The 16,238-nt window shown below is 46.1% G+C and overlaps 1 protein-coding gene across 5 annotated transcripts in view; it reads left to right on the top strand.

Moving 5' to 3' along the window:
* The first annotated feature begins 1,037 nt into the window (after nt 1-1,037).
* TENT4A (terminal nucleotidyltransferase 4A) overlaps nt 1,038-16,238 on the top strand; it is a 209,995-nt gene continuing 194,794 nt past the window's right edge. For 3 of the 5 annotated variants that reach the window (XR_015868738.1, XM_088442339.1, XM_088442343.1), the window contains exons 1-2: nt 1,038-1,153; nt 1,431-2,720. Coding sequence is in view for 4 of the 5 variants with exons in the window: in XM_088442339.1 (XP_088298465.1) it covers nt 1,864-2,720 (857 nt within the window). In the remaining variant the exon portion in view is untranslated. Of the gene's footprint in view, nt 1,154-1,275; nt 1,346-1,430; nt 2,721-16,238 lie in introns of those variants that run through there. The other 2 variants (XM_088442340.1, XM_088442341.1) reach the window with 2 other exon arrangements.

Genomic DNA, 16,238 nt, shown 5'->3' on the forward strand with positions numbered 1-16,238 from the left:
ATATAGCGCAGCATATTCCGTTGCGCTTTACAATTGTAAGCATTAATAGAACAAAACTGGGTAATAACAGACATATAGGTAGGAAGGCCCTGCTCGCAAGCTTACATCAGCTCTGCTTGCCTGGGTTTGTTTTTTTTTAACTTGTGTCTGAGCCCCTCTCTTAACCCCACCCCTTTACTATTCATAGGAATAGTTTTCACCATTAAATGCTTTTGATGCGATGGTTAGTTACCATCGCATCGAAAGATTCAATGGTGGAAGCACTGCCATCAAATGATGGAGGACTAACGATGTCCATCCCTAATACGATCCGATAGATCGTGATATCGTAAAACAGATTGGGTGATTTTTTTTAGCAAAATCGTGATCACGACGGCAAGGGAGCTCCCGTGAAAGTTCATGAGGAAATTGGACAAGAAGTCGGATCGTAAGCACATCGGTATGTGTGTGAGCACCTTAAGACGAAAGATCCACCGGCATTCAGCCTTCAACAACATAGCGGGACTTATCACCTCCTCTAGAAGATACTGGGATATATTCAATGAGGCGATAGCACAAAGTCGCCATATTGTGTTTGGCCTCCAAAAGGAGTCTTGCGACCGGTTGATAGCTAGATTCAGATGACAGGGCTTATTTAATGTCAGATTGGTGGGCTGCCCTTTTAAACCCCCCTTTAAAAAACCTGCGTTTGCCCATAGCATATCGCGTAGTCCGTAGGCACCTCAGTGTGCCTGGAGGACCGTGGTTGGGAAACCCTGACCTAGACTGTCCCTGTGCAGAGTTTCACATTGTCCACAGACTCCGACATTATTGATTCTTGCACATTACAGCGAGCCATCTTTCGCAATTGCCACACGTACTAGTAAGATGTACTAATTGAGCACTGCCGGACAGTCAGGCACGGTGGGAACACGCCGGTGCGATGGATGAAAAGCTGGGGAGAAGGGGCGTGACCAATGGTGCATGGACACGCCCCTTGTTTCCGAGGGTTTAAAAGGTGCCGCGCGTGCGCAGAGCGCTATCCGTGTGTGGCCGTTTTTTTTTTCTCAGCAGCATTTGGAAGAAGAAGCCGCGCGCACCTCTGAGCCCCATCCGTGAGACAGCAGTAGTCCCGCGCTGCCACTCAGTGCAAGTGCGCGAGCCTGGGCGGTGGGTGAGTAGGACACGTGGTTCCCTGCTGAGTAAAGGGGGCGGCAGGCGGGCAGAGCTGTGGGCACGTGTGGGTCGTCGTACTGGCCGCTATCTCACGGGGATTGTAGTGTTGCTGTCTCTCAGTCCTGTTGCGCTGCCACAAGTCTGGTCCCTCCATCGGCGCGCGTTCTGTTCTGTCCTCCCCGTCCAGCCTGTATGTGACCCAGTCTCATTGCTTTATATGTGTCCCCGTCCTGCTAAGCACTGTGCTGTTCATTACATGGTTTCTCTTCTTACAGGTAGATTCCAGGCTGTCACCTCCCACGCATCTTCTCTACACTCATCACAGGACCCTGACTCAAGGAGAGATACCAGGAGAGGCCCCCAGACTCCGTCCTGCCACTTGTTTCATACTAGTTAGTGCTCCCCACCCTGTGATGCTGTCAGTGGAGAGACTATAGACCTATACCAGTCTCCCCAAGCGCATCTCATTTACTAACTGGGCCGGACACATCATCTGTCTAAACATCTGATGCAAGTGAATGTTTTATTTGTGCTGTGCGGTTATACAAGTTCCTTTTGGCTTACACAAGTGTTGCTGTCAATGTCCCCAAAGTTATATGTACGTTTTTAAGTAGCCTTCTTTGTTTCAACAAACTCCTTTTTTCTGTTTTTTTTTTTTTTTTTGTGTGTGCATTCTGCCTATTGCAGTCCCACTGAACTGTTTATTTTATGGATCCGCGTGTGGCCTGGATTCAGCCGGAGCAGAAAGGCCCTGCCAATGCTCTTTGGATGCATGTTTGGGAGACCTCACAGGGGTTTTGGGACCCACACTTTAGACAGCATATGTCACCTGGAATGCCTCCTGGAAGTTTTAGCCCTAATTTGTTAAATGGCCCTCCTAGTTACCCATCCCATATGTGTCTCAATACCTTGTCAATGGATAGATACATGTTCCAGAACAACTCTGTTTCTCGTCCAGGCACACCTGGTTCATCATCTTCATCATCCTCGGGAGATCGCGACCAAGATACTGTACCAGTGGTTGCTGGCTGTGCTTTACCTCCTGCCTCAGCCTTTCAATCTCTGGACAATTCTCACACTGCAAGGTTGCAGAAGAACCCCTCTGTGTCCTCGTCATGTTCGTCGTCCTCTGACATTGATGCAGATGCTGTTAGGTGCTCCTCTCCTGCTGGTAGCGGTATAGGACCGCTTCAGGGCTGTACTTTTCCAAATGCTTTAATATCTGAGGTAGTGCGAGGCAATAATTTTGAGAATGGACTGAACAATAACATATATAGCCATCATACAGTCTCCAGAAACCTCTATAAACGGCCATCTTCCCCACTTACAGTCCATGACTCCCGCCATGTTGACTTGCATCACAACATCCTTAACCAATTTTCCAGCTGCTATGACCGATTACATCAGTACCACCCTGGGCGCAGGAAAAGAGAAAATAAAGCTAGCACATATGGCATAAACTACTTGATTAATGAGCGAGTGCCCTGGATGGAATGTGGAAATCGTGCACAATATGCGTCTGGAACCCCATGGAAAACTAGAGAATACTATCCGGGCATAAAGGGGTAAGTTTGTTGTATATGCCAGTTCAGATGTGTTTGTATAATTGAATCTAAAAAGTTACAGCTAAATTAGTTTCTTTAGAATAGAAACATTTTAATTTTCATACATGTAACACTTCAGGCTTATCTGTGGAGTTTTATACACTGTAGAGTTGGATCCTTCCAGTGCGTATAAGATCTAATGATGATTACACACTGGCTGACGTATTGGCAGTTCAATTGAATGGCCAATATATTGTGTGCTCATCGGCCAGTGTGAACAATGTCGTTCAGACATATCGCGTCGGCGGTGTAGCACAGCCGATGTCAGATTTATTTACTCATCCTGTGTGTACGGGCGTTCAGCCGTCCACCTGTACACTTGCTGTAGAGGCCGGTGGAGAGTGGGTCCTGACACGGGACCCGCACAACCATCTGTTAATATAACTGCAGATCATTTGATCTGCAGATATCTTTCCAGTGGAATCTGTATGATTTACAGCCGGCGGTTCTAATCCCGACAGCGGAAGCCCGGCAGGGGTGAAGATCCGAAGCTAGAAAGCAAAGTACTAACTAACCTATTTTTACCCCTAACTCTCCTTTAGGGGTGCCTAACCCACCCTTCCCCGCAGCCTAACCCTAAATCTCCCCGGGGGCGGATCCCTAGCTATAACCTCCCCCTGGGGGAGCCTAACCTTCCGGGAAGGGAGGGGGGTGCCTAACACTAAGTCTACCCTGCGGCTGCCCTTCGCCTGGCTTACCTTCGACCGGTAAGCTGAGTGTCGGGCTCCTGGCGTAGGTCCAATGTCAGACGTCGGGATTTCGTCGCCTGTCGTTTGTACCTTGCCTAGACAGTTGGGAAGCTGGCGGTAGGGATTTCGTCTGACGGCTTCCCGACTGCTTCCCTTTCCAGTGTGTACCCACCTTAAGTCTACAGAAATACTAATTGAACACCTCCTTTGCTGTAATCTAGGATTGGGTACGCGATATATGCTCTGATAATGCTGGCAGTTTAATCCTGACGCATGCTGAAAAGTATTCTAAACTATCCCCTAACGTCAACAGCATATTGGCTTTAAAGAAAGTTGGGTGCAAACTATAGGGGCTTGATGACAAGCTAGCAAACTCTTCATCTTTAGGCTACAGATATTAGTTGTGTAATCACCTGGCCACTTAGGTTGTTAAACACCTAACTGTCCACAAATTGTCTGTAGAGACCTAAAATCTTTATTGATAAGGTTCTCTATGAATAGTCTGATCATATAGTGAATTTATAATCCAGCCGCCTGAACTGTTCTCAAAGGGCTCGATTTCAATTCAACGTGAATTGAATAGCGCCGGGAAGGAGCTCCTGGAGCTATTCAATTCTGCACGGTGTTAGGTGTTTCAGTGCCCGGTCTCGCGCCTTAAACAGGGTGTTTAGTGGCGAGAATGGGCGTTATTCGACTAAACTTGCCGGCGTGATGCTAGTTCTGCCGCTTTTGTTGGATTTCTGCTCATATCCCAGGAGGGTTTCGAGAAGAATCCTTAGTCAGGCTTAGCAGTACGCTGAATTGAATGGCTCCGGCAGCTCATTCCCGGCACTGTTCAATTCATATTGAATTGAGCCCATAGATCTGGTTGGACAGCCTGATTGTCAAATTGCTGTATATTTCTATCTTGGCAAAGCTGGATATAGATCCATGCATATGTACTTGCCCTCACTATTTCCTGTTAGGATCAAGTCATAATTGCATTTGCTGCAGGGTTTTGCACGAACACTTAAAATTTTTTTTTTTTTTTTAGCTTCTAATAACTGGCATTTAAATATTTTAAGTGTGAGTTGTTGGTCTGAAAAAATGCCTAGTCCTTTTCCCAGGGTCCATTTTATCCTGTCCTGTAAAATTACTAAATAATTAGGATAATTGTACATACATAAGCTGGGTACACATTAGGTCGATAGGTTGGCAATTCAGCCGACCCATCTGATGTTTGGTAAGTGTATACACAGTCGCTAACCTTTGGCCCATGTGTCGTGCTTGACAGCTCAACTTGGTGGTTTTTAAACTTGCCTACCCATTTGAGATGTCGTTCACTGCCGAGTCCTTGCAGCATGTGTATGGGCGATTGGTGGGTCGCCTGTACACACCAGCAGTTGAACAATATATTTTTCAGATATATCTGCCAACTGCTGTGCTGCATAGCAGATCGGATATGTCTGTGAATGACATTGTTCAGACATATCCACTGTACACACCTGGTGATGCACTATATAGATAAATCGTCTAGTGGAAAATATGGGAAAAAAAAAGAATAGGGCTTCTCCCCATTTTCCAATAACCAGCACCAAGCTGAACTAGCCAGGGGGCTAATGCCATAGCAGTAGGACTCACAACATGGTGTCACCCTGCCATCACCTTAACCAGGGCTGGAATTCTTCGGAAAGTAGGGCCCCCAAAAAATAAAATGGAGTCGTCCCACCCCCCTTTTAACAATAACCAGCTATGGCGTGCAGGGTTCATTGTACCTTAATAATCTTTACAGGCTGCCTACAGGTCGGCACTTGAAAAACCACAGATGCAAGCATGCCTGGACATAAAGGACCCGTTGGCGCCTGTAGTCTGCCTGTAAAGAAAATATTAAAATAAAGACAAGATACCTATTGTTATAATAATTAGGCTGCACCTTCACCTGGGAGCAGGGATGGTGGCCTTTAAACTCTTTTGCATGGTTGCCGCCTCCCCAGGTCTTTCTATGTCTTCATCTTTAATCTTACCCTGGGGAGCAATTTTTCATGGTCGCCACCCATCCAGGACTTCTATCTTCAGGAGCTCTTCTTTGCTCCGCTGCTGTCACTGACTGCCCCTGCCTTGCGCTGGCTAATATTAGCACAATGGGACGGGGCTATGATGCGGCAAGCCTTAGCCATCTTGAATTTTATAAATGCTTTGTGGCGTCATTTTTTAAAATGGAAAACGCCGTCATTATGCACGCTGCCTAATGCCAAACTCTGCAAGTATAGGCTCAGGTCCCACCGCCATGCACTCTTACCGCCTCAGCTACCATGCGCACATCTTCCCGCCTGGTCCCGCAGCGATGGACAGTGTAACGCTGAAGGTGTAACAGGCTTCTGGGACCGGAGATTGGTCGCCAGCTTCGGTCTCTGCAGCCTACACACTACAAAATTGGTCGACTAGTCTGCGGTCAGGTCTCCAAGTTTACAAACCAGGGGACCTGACAAGCGACCAGGATTGGGTGTGTTGGTCGGCGGAGGGTACACACTTGTCCAGAGTCCGACAAACTGGTCGGTTCGGAGTCAGATCTGCCAAGGATTGGACAAATTTGTACCCAGCTTAAGGATATCTGAGCTTGGCCACTAGCTTTGCTACAGTGCATTGCATAATGCAGTGTAAATTTGCTTCACCTGCAGAAATTAGACCATTCTTGTACATTGACAAGCAGTGGCTCAGCTCTGTAGATTATGAAAATTTGGGTGGACTTACTGAAAACAACTAGTAAATATATAGTTCTACATGCAAAATTTATTTTTAAAGCTACGAGCACTAGCCTTAATCTTGGCAGTCTTGTTTTTGGCAGCTGAATGGAGTAGCGTCGGAAGCTTAAATAAGAATGTTGATCTTTTTGGAGAGACTAAATACCAGACCTAAAACCCGGGTTGATTGCAGGGTTAACACGGCAGCTCCTTATGTGTAAAAGGTGATGGGGTTGAATTGCCAACCCGATTGACCCAGCAATCCAACCCAAGTTACTTGCAGGATTTAATGCTGGAATAACTCGTGAAACCCTGCCGAGTAAACTGCGCGATCCAGGTCACGGTGACCTGGATCGTGCCGCATGCCTGCCGATTGGCCGGTTTCAGTGGCGCTTGGAGATGACTGGTCTGATCCGGATTGGTGCACTTTTCTAACCTCCGTGTCAGACCTGGAATTTCGTTATAAAAGCAGTATTAACTATAGCACACATGGGTATCTGTCTAAACCACAGGTTCTCAAACTCTGTCCTCAGGACCCCAAACGGTGCATGTTTGCCAGGTCTCCTCACAGAATCGCAAGTGAGATATTAGCTCCTCCTGTGGATCTTTTAAAATGGGTCAGTGAGTAATGATTACACCTGCTGTGACCTGCAAAACGTGAACTGTGTGGGGTCCTGAGGACCGATTTTGAGAACCACTGGTCTAAACTGGAGAAATTAGAAATTGTTTGCCTTCATTAATGGACCTATGTATTAATAATCACTGTGATTATTAACACTTTGAATTGCAAGAGATGTATTTTAATTTTGAATGATATCCCTGCTATGTAGAAAGGTGAACCTGCAGGAATAGTGGTAGCGATAACAGCTGTCCCTGTGAGTAACTTCATCAGCATTTCGGAGAAGTATTTAGCATTTTGTGAATGACTACTCTGGGGGAATCTGACACTGCACATGCACCCAGTGTATGTTTCCTCTGCCATTTGGTACATGGGGATCGGATCTGTAGTCACCATTGATAATGGACTGCAATCTGCAGTGCTAATTGGCCTTCTGCAGGAGATTTTAGTGACATCTCTGGCATTAGCCTATTGGCACATGGCAACAAGTCACTAAATTATATGGAAATTGCAATTTCCACATAAAATGATAAATAGGCCTATTAGTGGTAAACTTGTGTAAGTATGCAATGTATTCAAACTAGCATTGTACCACCTCATTGTTTCTATAATTTGTATTGTCATATTTATTTGCAATTTAGGGGGGTATTTATCAAAGCATGGAGAGAGATGAAGCACACCACCCAGGTCAAGCCAACCTGTGGCTTTCCGAACTCAGAGGTTCTCAGGGCTCCCCAACAGTTTTAGAGAGATCCATGGTTGAGCACAGGTGGTTAAATCAAATTGGCTGAGGGTATGAATTAAATCACCTGTGCTCAACCATGAATATCTCTAAAACCTGAACTGTTGGGGAGCCTTGAGGACAGTGTTTGGGAACCTCTGCTGTAAAGCTGGGCACACATCTAAAGATTATCTGTCTAACCAGCCAACTAGTTGGTTGGTTGGAATGAAAATCGGGTAAGGTATGAAGGCAAATGACAATCAGAAATTTTCTCCCAAACCCCGGAAAATGGACAAAAACTGTTTGAACAAATTGTTTATATCAAACCTTTAAAAAAAGTGTCTGACAACCATTTTCATCTGTTTTCTGGCTTTTAGGAGCAAATTGCTGATCATCATTTGCTCCCATACGTTACCAGATTTTCATTCCAACCAATCAACTAGTTGGCTGGTTGGACAGATAACCTTTAGATGTGTGGCCAGCTTAACTCATTTTACAGGTTGTTTGAAAAATACCTCCTTAGTTATGTAGGACTAATCGTAATGTCAGTACCTTTTTAGTTCTCTTCTGATTGCTTATAATGGAAAAAAGATAATGTTCAATCAAACATTTTACTACTTTTGTTCTAGTACTGACCCATATTTGCTTATATTCATTCCATGAAATGTGAAATTTAAATGTGTTGTGTCCTCAACTTCTTAATATTTTTATGCTGCTAAAATCTTAGTATATTTAACTGTCAGAGTTCAGATGTAGTTATTGTTGGTGACTAGTTCTATGTTAAATATGATGGAAAGCGTTACCCAGGTGAGATCAAGGACATCAGGGATGGTGACTACCATACTTTCACATCGCAATTGGCGGGTGGTTACGGCAGGTGCATTTTTGAGGAATTTAAAAAAATAACTTTAGGGACTTAAATATATGCTTGCACCCACTTTTGTGTACCCCAAATTTGGTGGGCATAGTTATTCCCCCCCAAGAATACGAAGTGCTATTCACTTTATCAAAGCCACATTTATGCACCTGCTGCAGCTCTTAAAAAACCCGACTTGCTTTCCACAGGCTAAAACAGAGGTACCCATAGTGATCCCCCATGTCAGGACATCTTTAGCGGGGTGCCAAGATGATTTATCGAAAAATTACAGGACTTTTCTGATACCTTTCCGCTGGGTCCCGTTTTCGCTGGAACCTAATTGAATACTGGGATAAAGCGGGCACGTGCCCGATACGTCCCACATCAGACTTTTCTCCTCAAATTGAATATCTGCCTATATCGGGAAGATAAGTAGGCCTACATTGATTAATTCACCTGGATTCTACAGGTTTGAGTCATTTGTATCAGAGTCCTTTGACTGGGGACAGAAATGTAACATGAGTTACATTCATATGTAACAGGAGTCACGTGTCGAAATTTATTTGAAATATAGTTTGATTAACATTCAGTTTTTTTTGTTAGTCATAACCTAACCCTAACCTCCCTGCCCCCCCGGGGGTGCCTGCTGAACTTGACCAGGGGGGTGCCTAACCCTAATCCCACACCCCCTGGGGTGCCTATCCCGAAGACCCCCACGGCTGTCTGTCTTCCAACGTAGGGAAAATGACAGGTGTCGGGATTTCGATGCCTGTCATTTAACCCTTGCCGGGATTAGACAGTCGGGAAGCCAGCGGTTGTGATTCTGTCCATCGGCTTCCCAACTGTTTCCCCCTTAGGGTCTCCATTTTTTTTTTTTTTTTCAAGGCACCCCTAAGCCAAATGAATTACCTGTAGTAGTGCCCCTTATGTAAAGTTGCCTGTAGTTGTGCCCAGTATGCAGTATCCTTGTAGTAGGCAGTGCCCCCACACCCCAGTGCAGGACTTACCTGACTGAAGTTCACACTCCCACTGTGCTGTTTTTTCTGTTTAATTTGTGTGGTGCATTTAAACATCTAAAAATGAACATGAGATGGATAGATATCTATCTAATACATAGTGTATGTGTGTAACACACAGACCAATCACTGCAAACATTTTTCTCAACCCAAAATACTTTAAAGACTAATTTGCTGAAAAGCACTTGCTGGCAATTTTTCCACCAGTAATAAAATTTATGTATAAAAAATGTATGGCCACTAATGACCTTATTGTCTTGCTATCTAGTCACTTCCTTGGGGTCCAGGGTTTATCATGCAGGTTGAGTCTCCCATATCCAAATATTCCATAATACAGAATTTTTTTAAGCATGACTGAGATAGTGACACCTTTTTGATGGTTCAATGTACATAAACTTTATTTTAGGCAGAAAATTATTAAAAATATTGTATAAAATACCTTCAGGCTTTGTATAAGGTGTATATGAAACAAATTAATTTGTGTACATACACTTTTTGAGCCACAAAATTGAGTATACTGTATAAAATTACCTGCACGGTGTGTATAAGATGAATATAAAACATAAATGCATTCTGTTTAGTCTGGGGTCCATTCCCGAGATTGCTCTTTATAAGATTTTAATAAATCTGTCTTAAGGCACACATCCACTAGACTATTAAATTGAGCGATTTAACAATAACTATCGTTATCGTCCGAAAATCGTTTGCAGATTGTTTTCAAAAATGTCTAAAACGGCCAGCGATGCATGCTCCCATTGGTCGTATAGACATCTATCATCGTACAAAACCTCACAAAAATGAGAAAGGTAAGTAGTTACGAGGGTGCACTAGCGACCACAAAAATATAATTTAAGTTATAAAAACTTTATTGGTATGTATGAAATATTTATAAGTTAAAATAGGTGAAATATAAAATGAAAGAACACGAAAAAAGGAATGAAAAATAGTAGTGTATTAAAATATATGTTCAACAGAACAACCATTGTCTGTCGTTCAGTTTCTGTAAATCACTTATAACAGCTAATTGCTTATAAGTAATCACAGTTATGTCTTAAGGCCCCCATACATCAGCAATTGATTGCAGCAATCGTGCAATTTGCAATTGATTGTGTATAAAAAACTTTCCCTTTTTCAATCGATTGTGGCAATTCTGCAATCGATTGAAAAAGGGAAAGATTTTTAAGCACAAATCGATTGCAGAATTGCACGATTCCTGCAATCAATTGCTGATGTATGGGGGCCTTTAATTTGATACTGTATGTTATGGAAAGAGAGTTTAGTAGAATGTTATTCCCTCACTAAGGAAGATGGGTATTGTGTAGTCTAGCCCTTTAAATGTATCCAGTCAGTTCCTCTTAGTGCCCAGTTATGCAGTTTCCTATCACCTTTGTAATTTCATCATTCTTCTAATATTCTTTATTAACCACAAGGATTTTTACTGTGCTACTCAAATGTATTCATGTCCTGCTATTGAGGATTCATATAATATCCCACACAGGTACAACTTAGTGTGAATTAATTAATAAATATTCTTAATATCTATTCTCACATTATTCACCAATTGGCTTGTGGCAGGTGAGGGCTACATATGCAGTATCAACTAGCTTCTGCCATTCGATCCTAGCATATTGTTGTTGTTGCTTTTTATTGCTTTTACTCATGTGCTTCTACTCTGCCAAAGCTGTCTGTGCTTTCTCATTGCTTTGTTTGGAGGCGGCTGAAGAGTCACAGGTATACAGTGTAACACATGTATCACCCTCAATCGAACAGCATAAACAATAAGTGTTTCAATATATTCAGAACATAGACACCGGCTGCAGAGAGCCTACGGCCGGTTCACCATTTAGGCTTTGTCAAGGTGACAGTAAAAATCTGTGTGGTTAATAAAGAATATTATAAGAATGATGAAATTACAAAGGTGATTGTGCCCAGTTATGCATTTACCTAAGAGGAACTGATTGGATACATTTAAAGGGCTAGACCACACAACACCCATCTCTTCCTTATGGTGCATACACATGGTCAGATGAACAATTGAACGAATTTAGACTCTATTAAAATGAATGGAATCGTCCAAATCTGACTGCAAACACGTCAGATTTCGTTATCTGACAAACAGGAACGCTTATCGTTGCAGGGACACATGTCAGATCTTCTTTCAGATATGAACATTTGAACGTTTTTTTTTTTTTTTTTTTTTTTAAATAGTTATTCAAATCTGAAGGAAAATCTGACCGTGTATGCACCATTAGTGAGGGAATAACATTCTATTAAACTCTGGCCATAACGTATGAAACTAAGACATCACAGTGTGATTACTTATAAGCAACTAGCTGTAATAAGTGATTTACAGAAACGGAACGACAGACAATGGTGGTTTTGTTGAACATATATTTTAATGCTTTACTATTTTTCATTCCTCTTTCATGTTTTTTTTAATTTCTACTTCAGGGTCCATAGGGTATCCACTGGATTCCTTGGGGTATAGGTGATGACGTCAGTCTTTAGGCACCACAGAGTTAGTTTTCAGCCTCCCAGGATGCATCTGGGTCCCTCTCCTATACCCCGCCCCTGGGCCAAGGCATCCCAGTTTCGTCGGTGCCTGGCTCGGAGTCGGAGGCACTGTGCAGAGGGGGGCTATGAAGAGCCCCTGAAGTTTGTTTTAAAGGCAGCGCTGGCTGCACATCTGGGAGTACAGCATGGACAGTCAGTACTGACGTCCATGCTGTCTCCCCTACACCCCGCCGGTACTGATCCGGGGATGCTGGTAGATATCAGGGGTCACGGCTAGCGGTGACCCCAGATGTTTTGGACCATGGCCGGATCCAAGGAGATAGCAGGTAAGCAGCGGGGTCCCACTGTGGTTCCCCGCTGGTCACATGGTCCTGAGTCCCCAGGCAGGGGGCTCCCTGGGGACTGGCTGCAGCGTGGAGCCAGGCGTCCAACCTGCGCTTCCACTACCCCCTGGGACAGCGGGCCGCTGCTGAGCGGCATGCGCTGCGGTGTCCCAGGGGTTAAATGCAGGCCTGGGGAGCGCGCTTTCCCTGTTTCTCAGCCGGTGCCTCCCCTGCTGCACACAGCCTCTCTATTCTGCCTGATTGGCCATAGTGTCAGCGCTCCTCCCCCAGCGCTTCTTCCTCCTTCATCCTCTGCTCCTCGGTGGCCATCTTTAAAGCATGGTGAACGCTGCTGGAAGCCTGTGAGCGGTAGCATTGTGGTCTGGGTCCCCCAGCATACCTCTCCTCTGTTTGTCTGAGGTCAGTGTCTGCAGCGCTGAGTCCTACCAGCCTGAGGGTCTGAGTAGTTGAGAATCAGCGCTAATAGTGCAGGGATTTGTTTCTTCTGCATTGTATGTGACTAATCTGCTAGACCTGCTGTCTGTACTTTCACTTTCTACTGTCAGCCATATTACTGTCCCTGATCTTGCTCTGCTCAAAGCCCTTGCGGTGCACGGTGTGCAGGGTGTTATTCACACTATACCAATAAGTATAGGTGTGAGTGTCACTTACCATCATGTCTGAGACTGATTTTCCTCTCCAGCTCCTGTGTACTAAATGTAAGGTACCAATAGCGGAGGGGGAGGGTAAAGCGGAGGTGTTATGCCCCAGTGCCTGGCACTGTCACGGCCGATTATGGTCCCGGTACAGGAACCTCCCGGGGCTTGTTTAGCTAAGGCGCTTACAACCCTTGTGGGCCAGCTAGCTCCGCCACCTGCGTTTACCCAGACGGATTTATCCCAGCGGTCAGTGGTGTTGTCACCCATGCGGGAGTTCCCGAGACAATTGATGGTACCCCACAGTCTCCCTGTCCCTTCCCAGGTTTCTCCGGAGCCTGCGTGGGCTAATACTCTAACTACATCTGTTCAGCATTTGTCCGATGTTTTACAGGGGGGGGTCTGTGTTGCGGCCTCATAATAGGCCGGTGGCGTCTTTATCTGCTGCTTATGGAGATGACGATGAGACGTCAAATGATGGGGAGATTCTGGATCTATCTGACCAAGAACCTCTCCGTACCAAAGAGCCGGACGCGAAGTCCAGGGTGTATATCCCTGGTTTTATTCGTGCGGTCCGCACGGCTTTAGTTATTGAGGATCTTGATCCTTCGGTGGCCAATTTCAAATATGCCCTTTTTAAGGATATTAGGGGTGAGGCTACGGTGTTCCCTCTTTCTGATCAATTAGTGGATCATTTAGAGGAGGCGTGGAAAAATCCAGGTAAACTGTTTCAGCCCCAGAGGCGCTTAGCCGTGGCTTATCCGTTTGCGGACAATTATTTTTCTAAGTGGGAATCCCCTCCGCAAGTGGATTCACAAGTCACACGCCTAGTCAAAAGTGCCACGTTGCCTATGCCTTCGATGTCATCCTTGAAGGATGTCACTGACCGCAAGGTGGAGATCTGCCTCAAATCCGTTTATTCCCTTGCAGGGGGAGCATCCAGACCGGCTATGGCCGTGTGTTGGGTAGCCAGAGCTATGGAGCGCTGGGCGGATAATTTGGAGGCGTCTTTGGATTCTGACTGTTTGACTGAACAGACCAAGTTGGTGGGCAATCTCCGAGACTCGGCCACTCACATTAATGAAGCGGCCTTAGATATTTGTATGCTCACCTCTAGGATCTCCTCTGCAGCCGTGGCTGCTCGTCGCACCGTATGGTTGCGTTCTTGGAAAGCGGACGCGGATTCCAAAAAGGGATTGGAAGGTCTGCCTTTCAATGGAGAGGTACTATTTGGTCCAAATTTGGACAAAATAGTAGCTACGTTGGCAGCAGCAAAATCTGCATGTCTTCCGTCTGCTTCGATTCCTTCTAGAGCTGGTGGGTCGTCCTTCCGGCCTCACAGGGCCCAAGGTAGGCCTAAAGCACAGTCCTTTCCACGGCAGGCTGGGACCAAGAAATTGTCCAAGCCCAAGAAACAGGTCTGGAGTAACAGACGTCCGGCTCCTAGGTCAGATGATAAACCTGCGGCCTGACGGTCCGGGCCTCCTGTTGGGGGATCCCAAAGTGGGGGGCCGTCTGCTTCAGTTAGCCCAGTGCTGGTCCAGGACTATGACAGACACTTGGGTTCAGGAGGTGGTCTCTCACGGCTATGCCCTCTCTTTTCGGCTCAGGCCTCCATCCTGGTTCTTTACCACAGGCCTTCCGCTAGACCGGAGCAAAGCCTCAGAACTGCAGAAGGTTTTGCACACTATGCTCCAGGCCGGAGTTATAGTGCATATTCCAATTTCAGAGGGGTCTGGGTTTTCTGTTCCAATCTCTTTTTGGTGCAGAAACCCAATGGGTCTTACCGTCCAATACTAAACCTAAAGGCCCTCAACAAGTCCTTGAGGGTGCCTCTGTTTCGGATGGAGACCCTGCGGTCCATTATTCTGGCACTGGAACCTGGGGACTACATGGTGTCATTGGACATCCAGGACGCTTACCTGCATGTCCCTATTCTTTTGCGCCATCAGCAGTTCCTCAGATTTGCAATCTGGAAAGAACATTTCCAGTTCCGGGTGCTGCCTTTTGGCCTGGTGACTGCTCCACGGGTATTCACCAAGGTCATGGCGGCTCTCCTGCGGACGCAGGGAGTCCAACTGTTGCCTTATCTGGACAACCTCTTGTTGATAGCGGGGTCTCCAGAGCTTCTTTTACACCATCTGGATCTGACGATTGCGGTCCTGCAATGTCGCGGCTGGTTGATAAACTGGCAGTAGCCCACTCTCACCCCGTCTCACCTCGGGGCCTTATTGGACTCCAGGCAGCAGCGGATCTTTGTGACGGAGGAAAAGATCCTATCCAGATGGAATGGATTGCCTCAGTGTCGCAAGTCCCAAACGATGGTGCTCACTCCGGAGGTTCGTCTGTCTCTAACCTGGTGGTTGCAGACCCACCTCAACAAGGGTCGCCTGTTCTGGGTGGCGAACTGGGTCCTGTTAACAACGGACGCCAGTCTCCGGGGCTGGGGAGCTGTCACGGGTCCACACTTGTTTCAGGGCAGGTGGACTCGGGCGGTAGCGGAGCTTCCAAAACATATTTTGTAACTCCGTGCGGTGTTCAGAGCTCTCCAGCTGGCACAGCCGGTTCTCCAGGGTCCCCCTGTGCAGGTCCAGTCGGACAACGCCACCACAGTGGCCTATTTAAACCAACAAGGAGGAACCCGAAGTCGGGCGGCACTCGCAGAAGTGTCCCGTATTGTGGTCTGGACGGAGCTCAATCTCCCAGCAATATCAGCAGTGTTCATCCCAGGAGACCTCAACTGTGAAGCGGATTTTCTCAGCAGGCAGGACATGCATCCGGGAGAGTGGTCTTTACACTTTCGTCCAGTAGTGTAGACCTAGAGGGTATTCCCCTAGGGAGTTCCGCCTGTCTAGGGTGTTTGGCTTTCCTACAGGCTGGACTGGATAATGGGCTTCGCCTGGCTTCTCTGAAAGTGCAGGTGTCTGCCCTGTCAGTCTGGTTTCATCATAGGATTGCTGCGCTCTCTGATGTGCTCACCTTTCTGCAAGGTGTTCTTCACATTCAGCCACCTTTTGTTCCACCGGTGGCGCCTTGGGATTTGGCCGTGGTCCTCAGAGTTCTCCAGCGACCGCCATTTGAAACACTGGGCTCAGTGCACTTTAAATGGCTTACAGCTAAAACCATATTCCTTTTGGCCATTGCCTCGGCCAGAAGGGTTTCGGATTTAGTGGCTCTCTTGTAGACCCCCTTTTCTGATTTTTCATAGGAATGGGGCAGTGCTTCGCACTCATCCGGGATTCCTTACCAAAGTGGTATTCAGTTTTCACATCAATGAAGAAATTGTTGTGCCGGCTTTCAATTCACCTGGACTTTCAGTGGGTGAAGCCACTTTGGATGTTGTGCGGGCCTTAAAGATTTATGTG

This window comes from Taudactylus pleione, unplaced genomic scaffold, assembly GCF_031769625.1.
Source record: "Taudactylus pleione unplaced genomic scaffold, aTauple2 ptg000309l, whole genome shotgun sequence".
Lineage (NCBI taxonomy): Eukaryota > Metazoa > Chordata > Amphibia > Anura > Myobatrachidae > Taudactylus > Taudactylus pleione.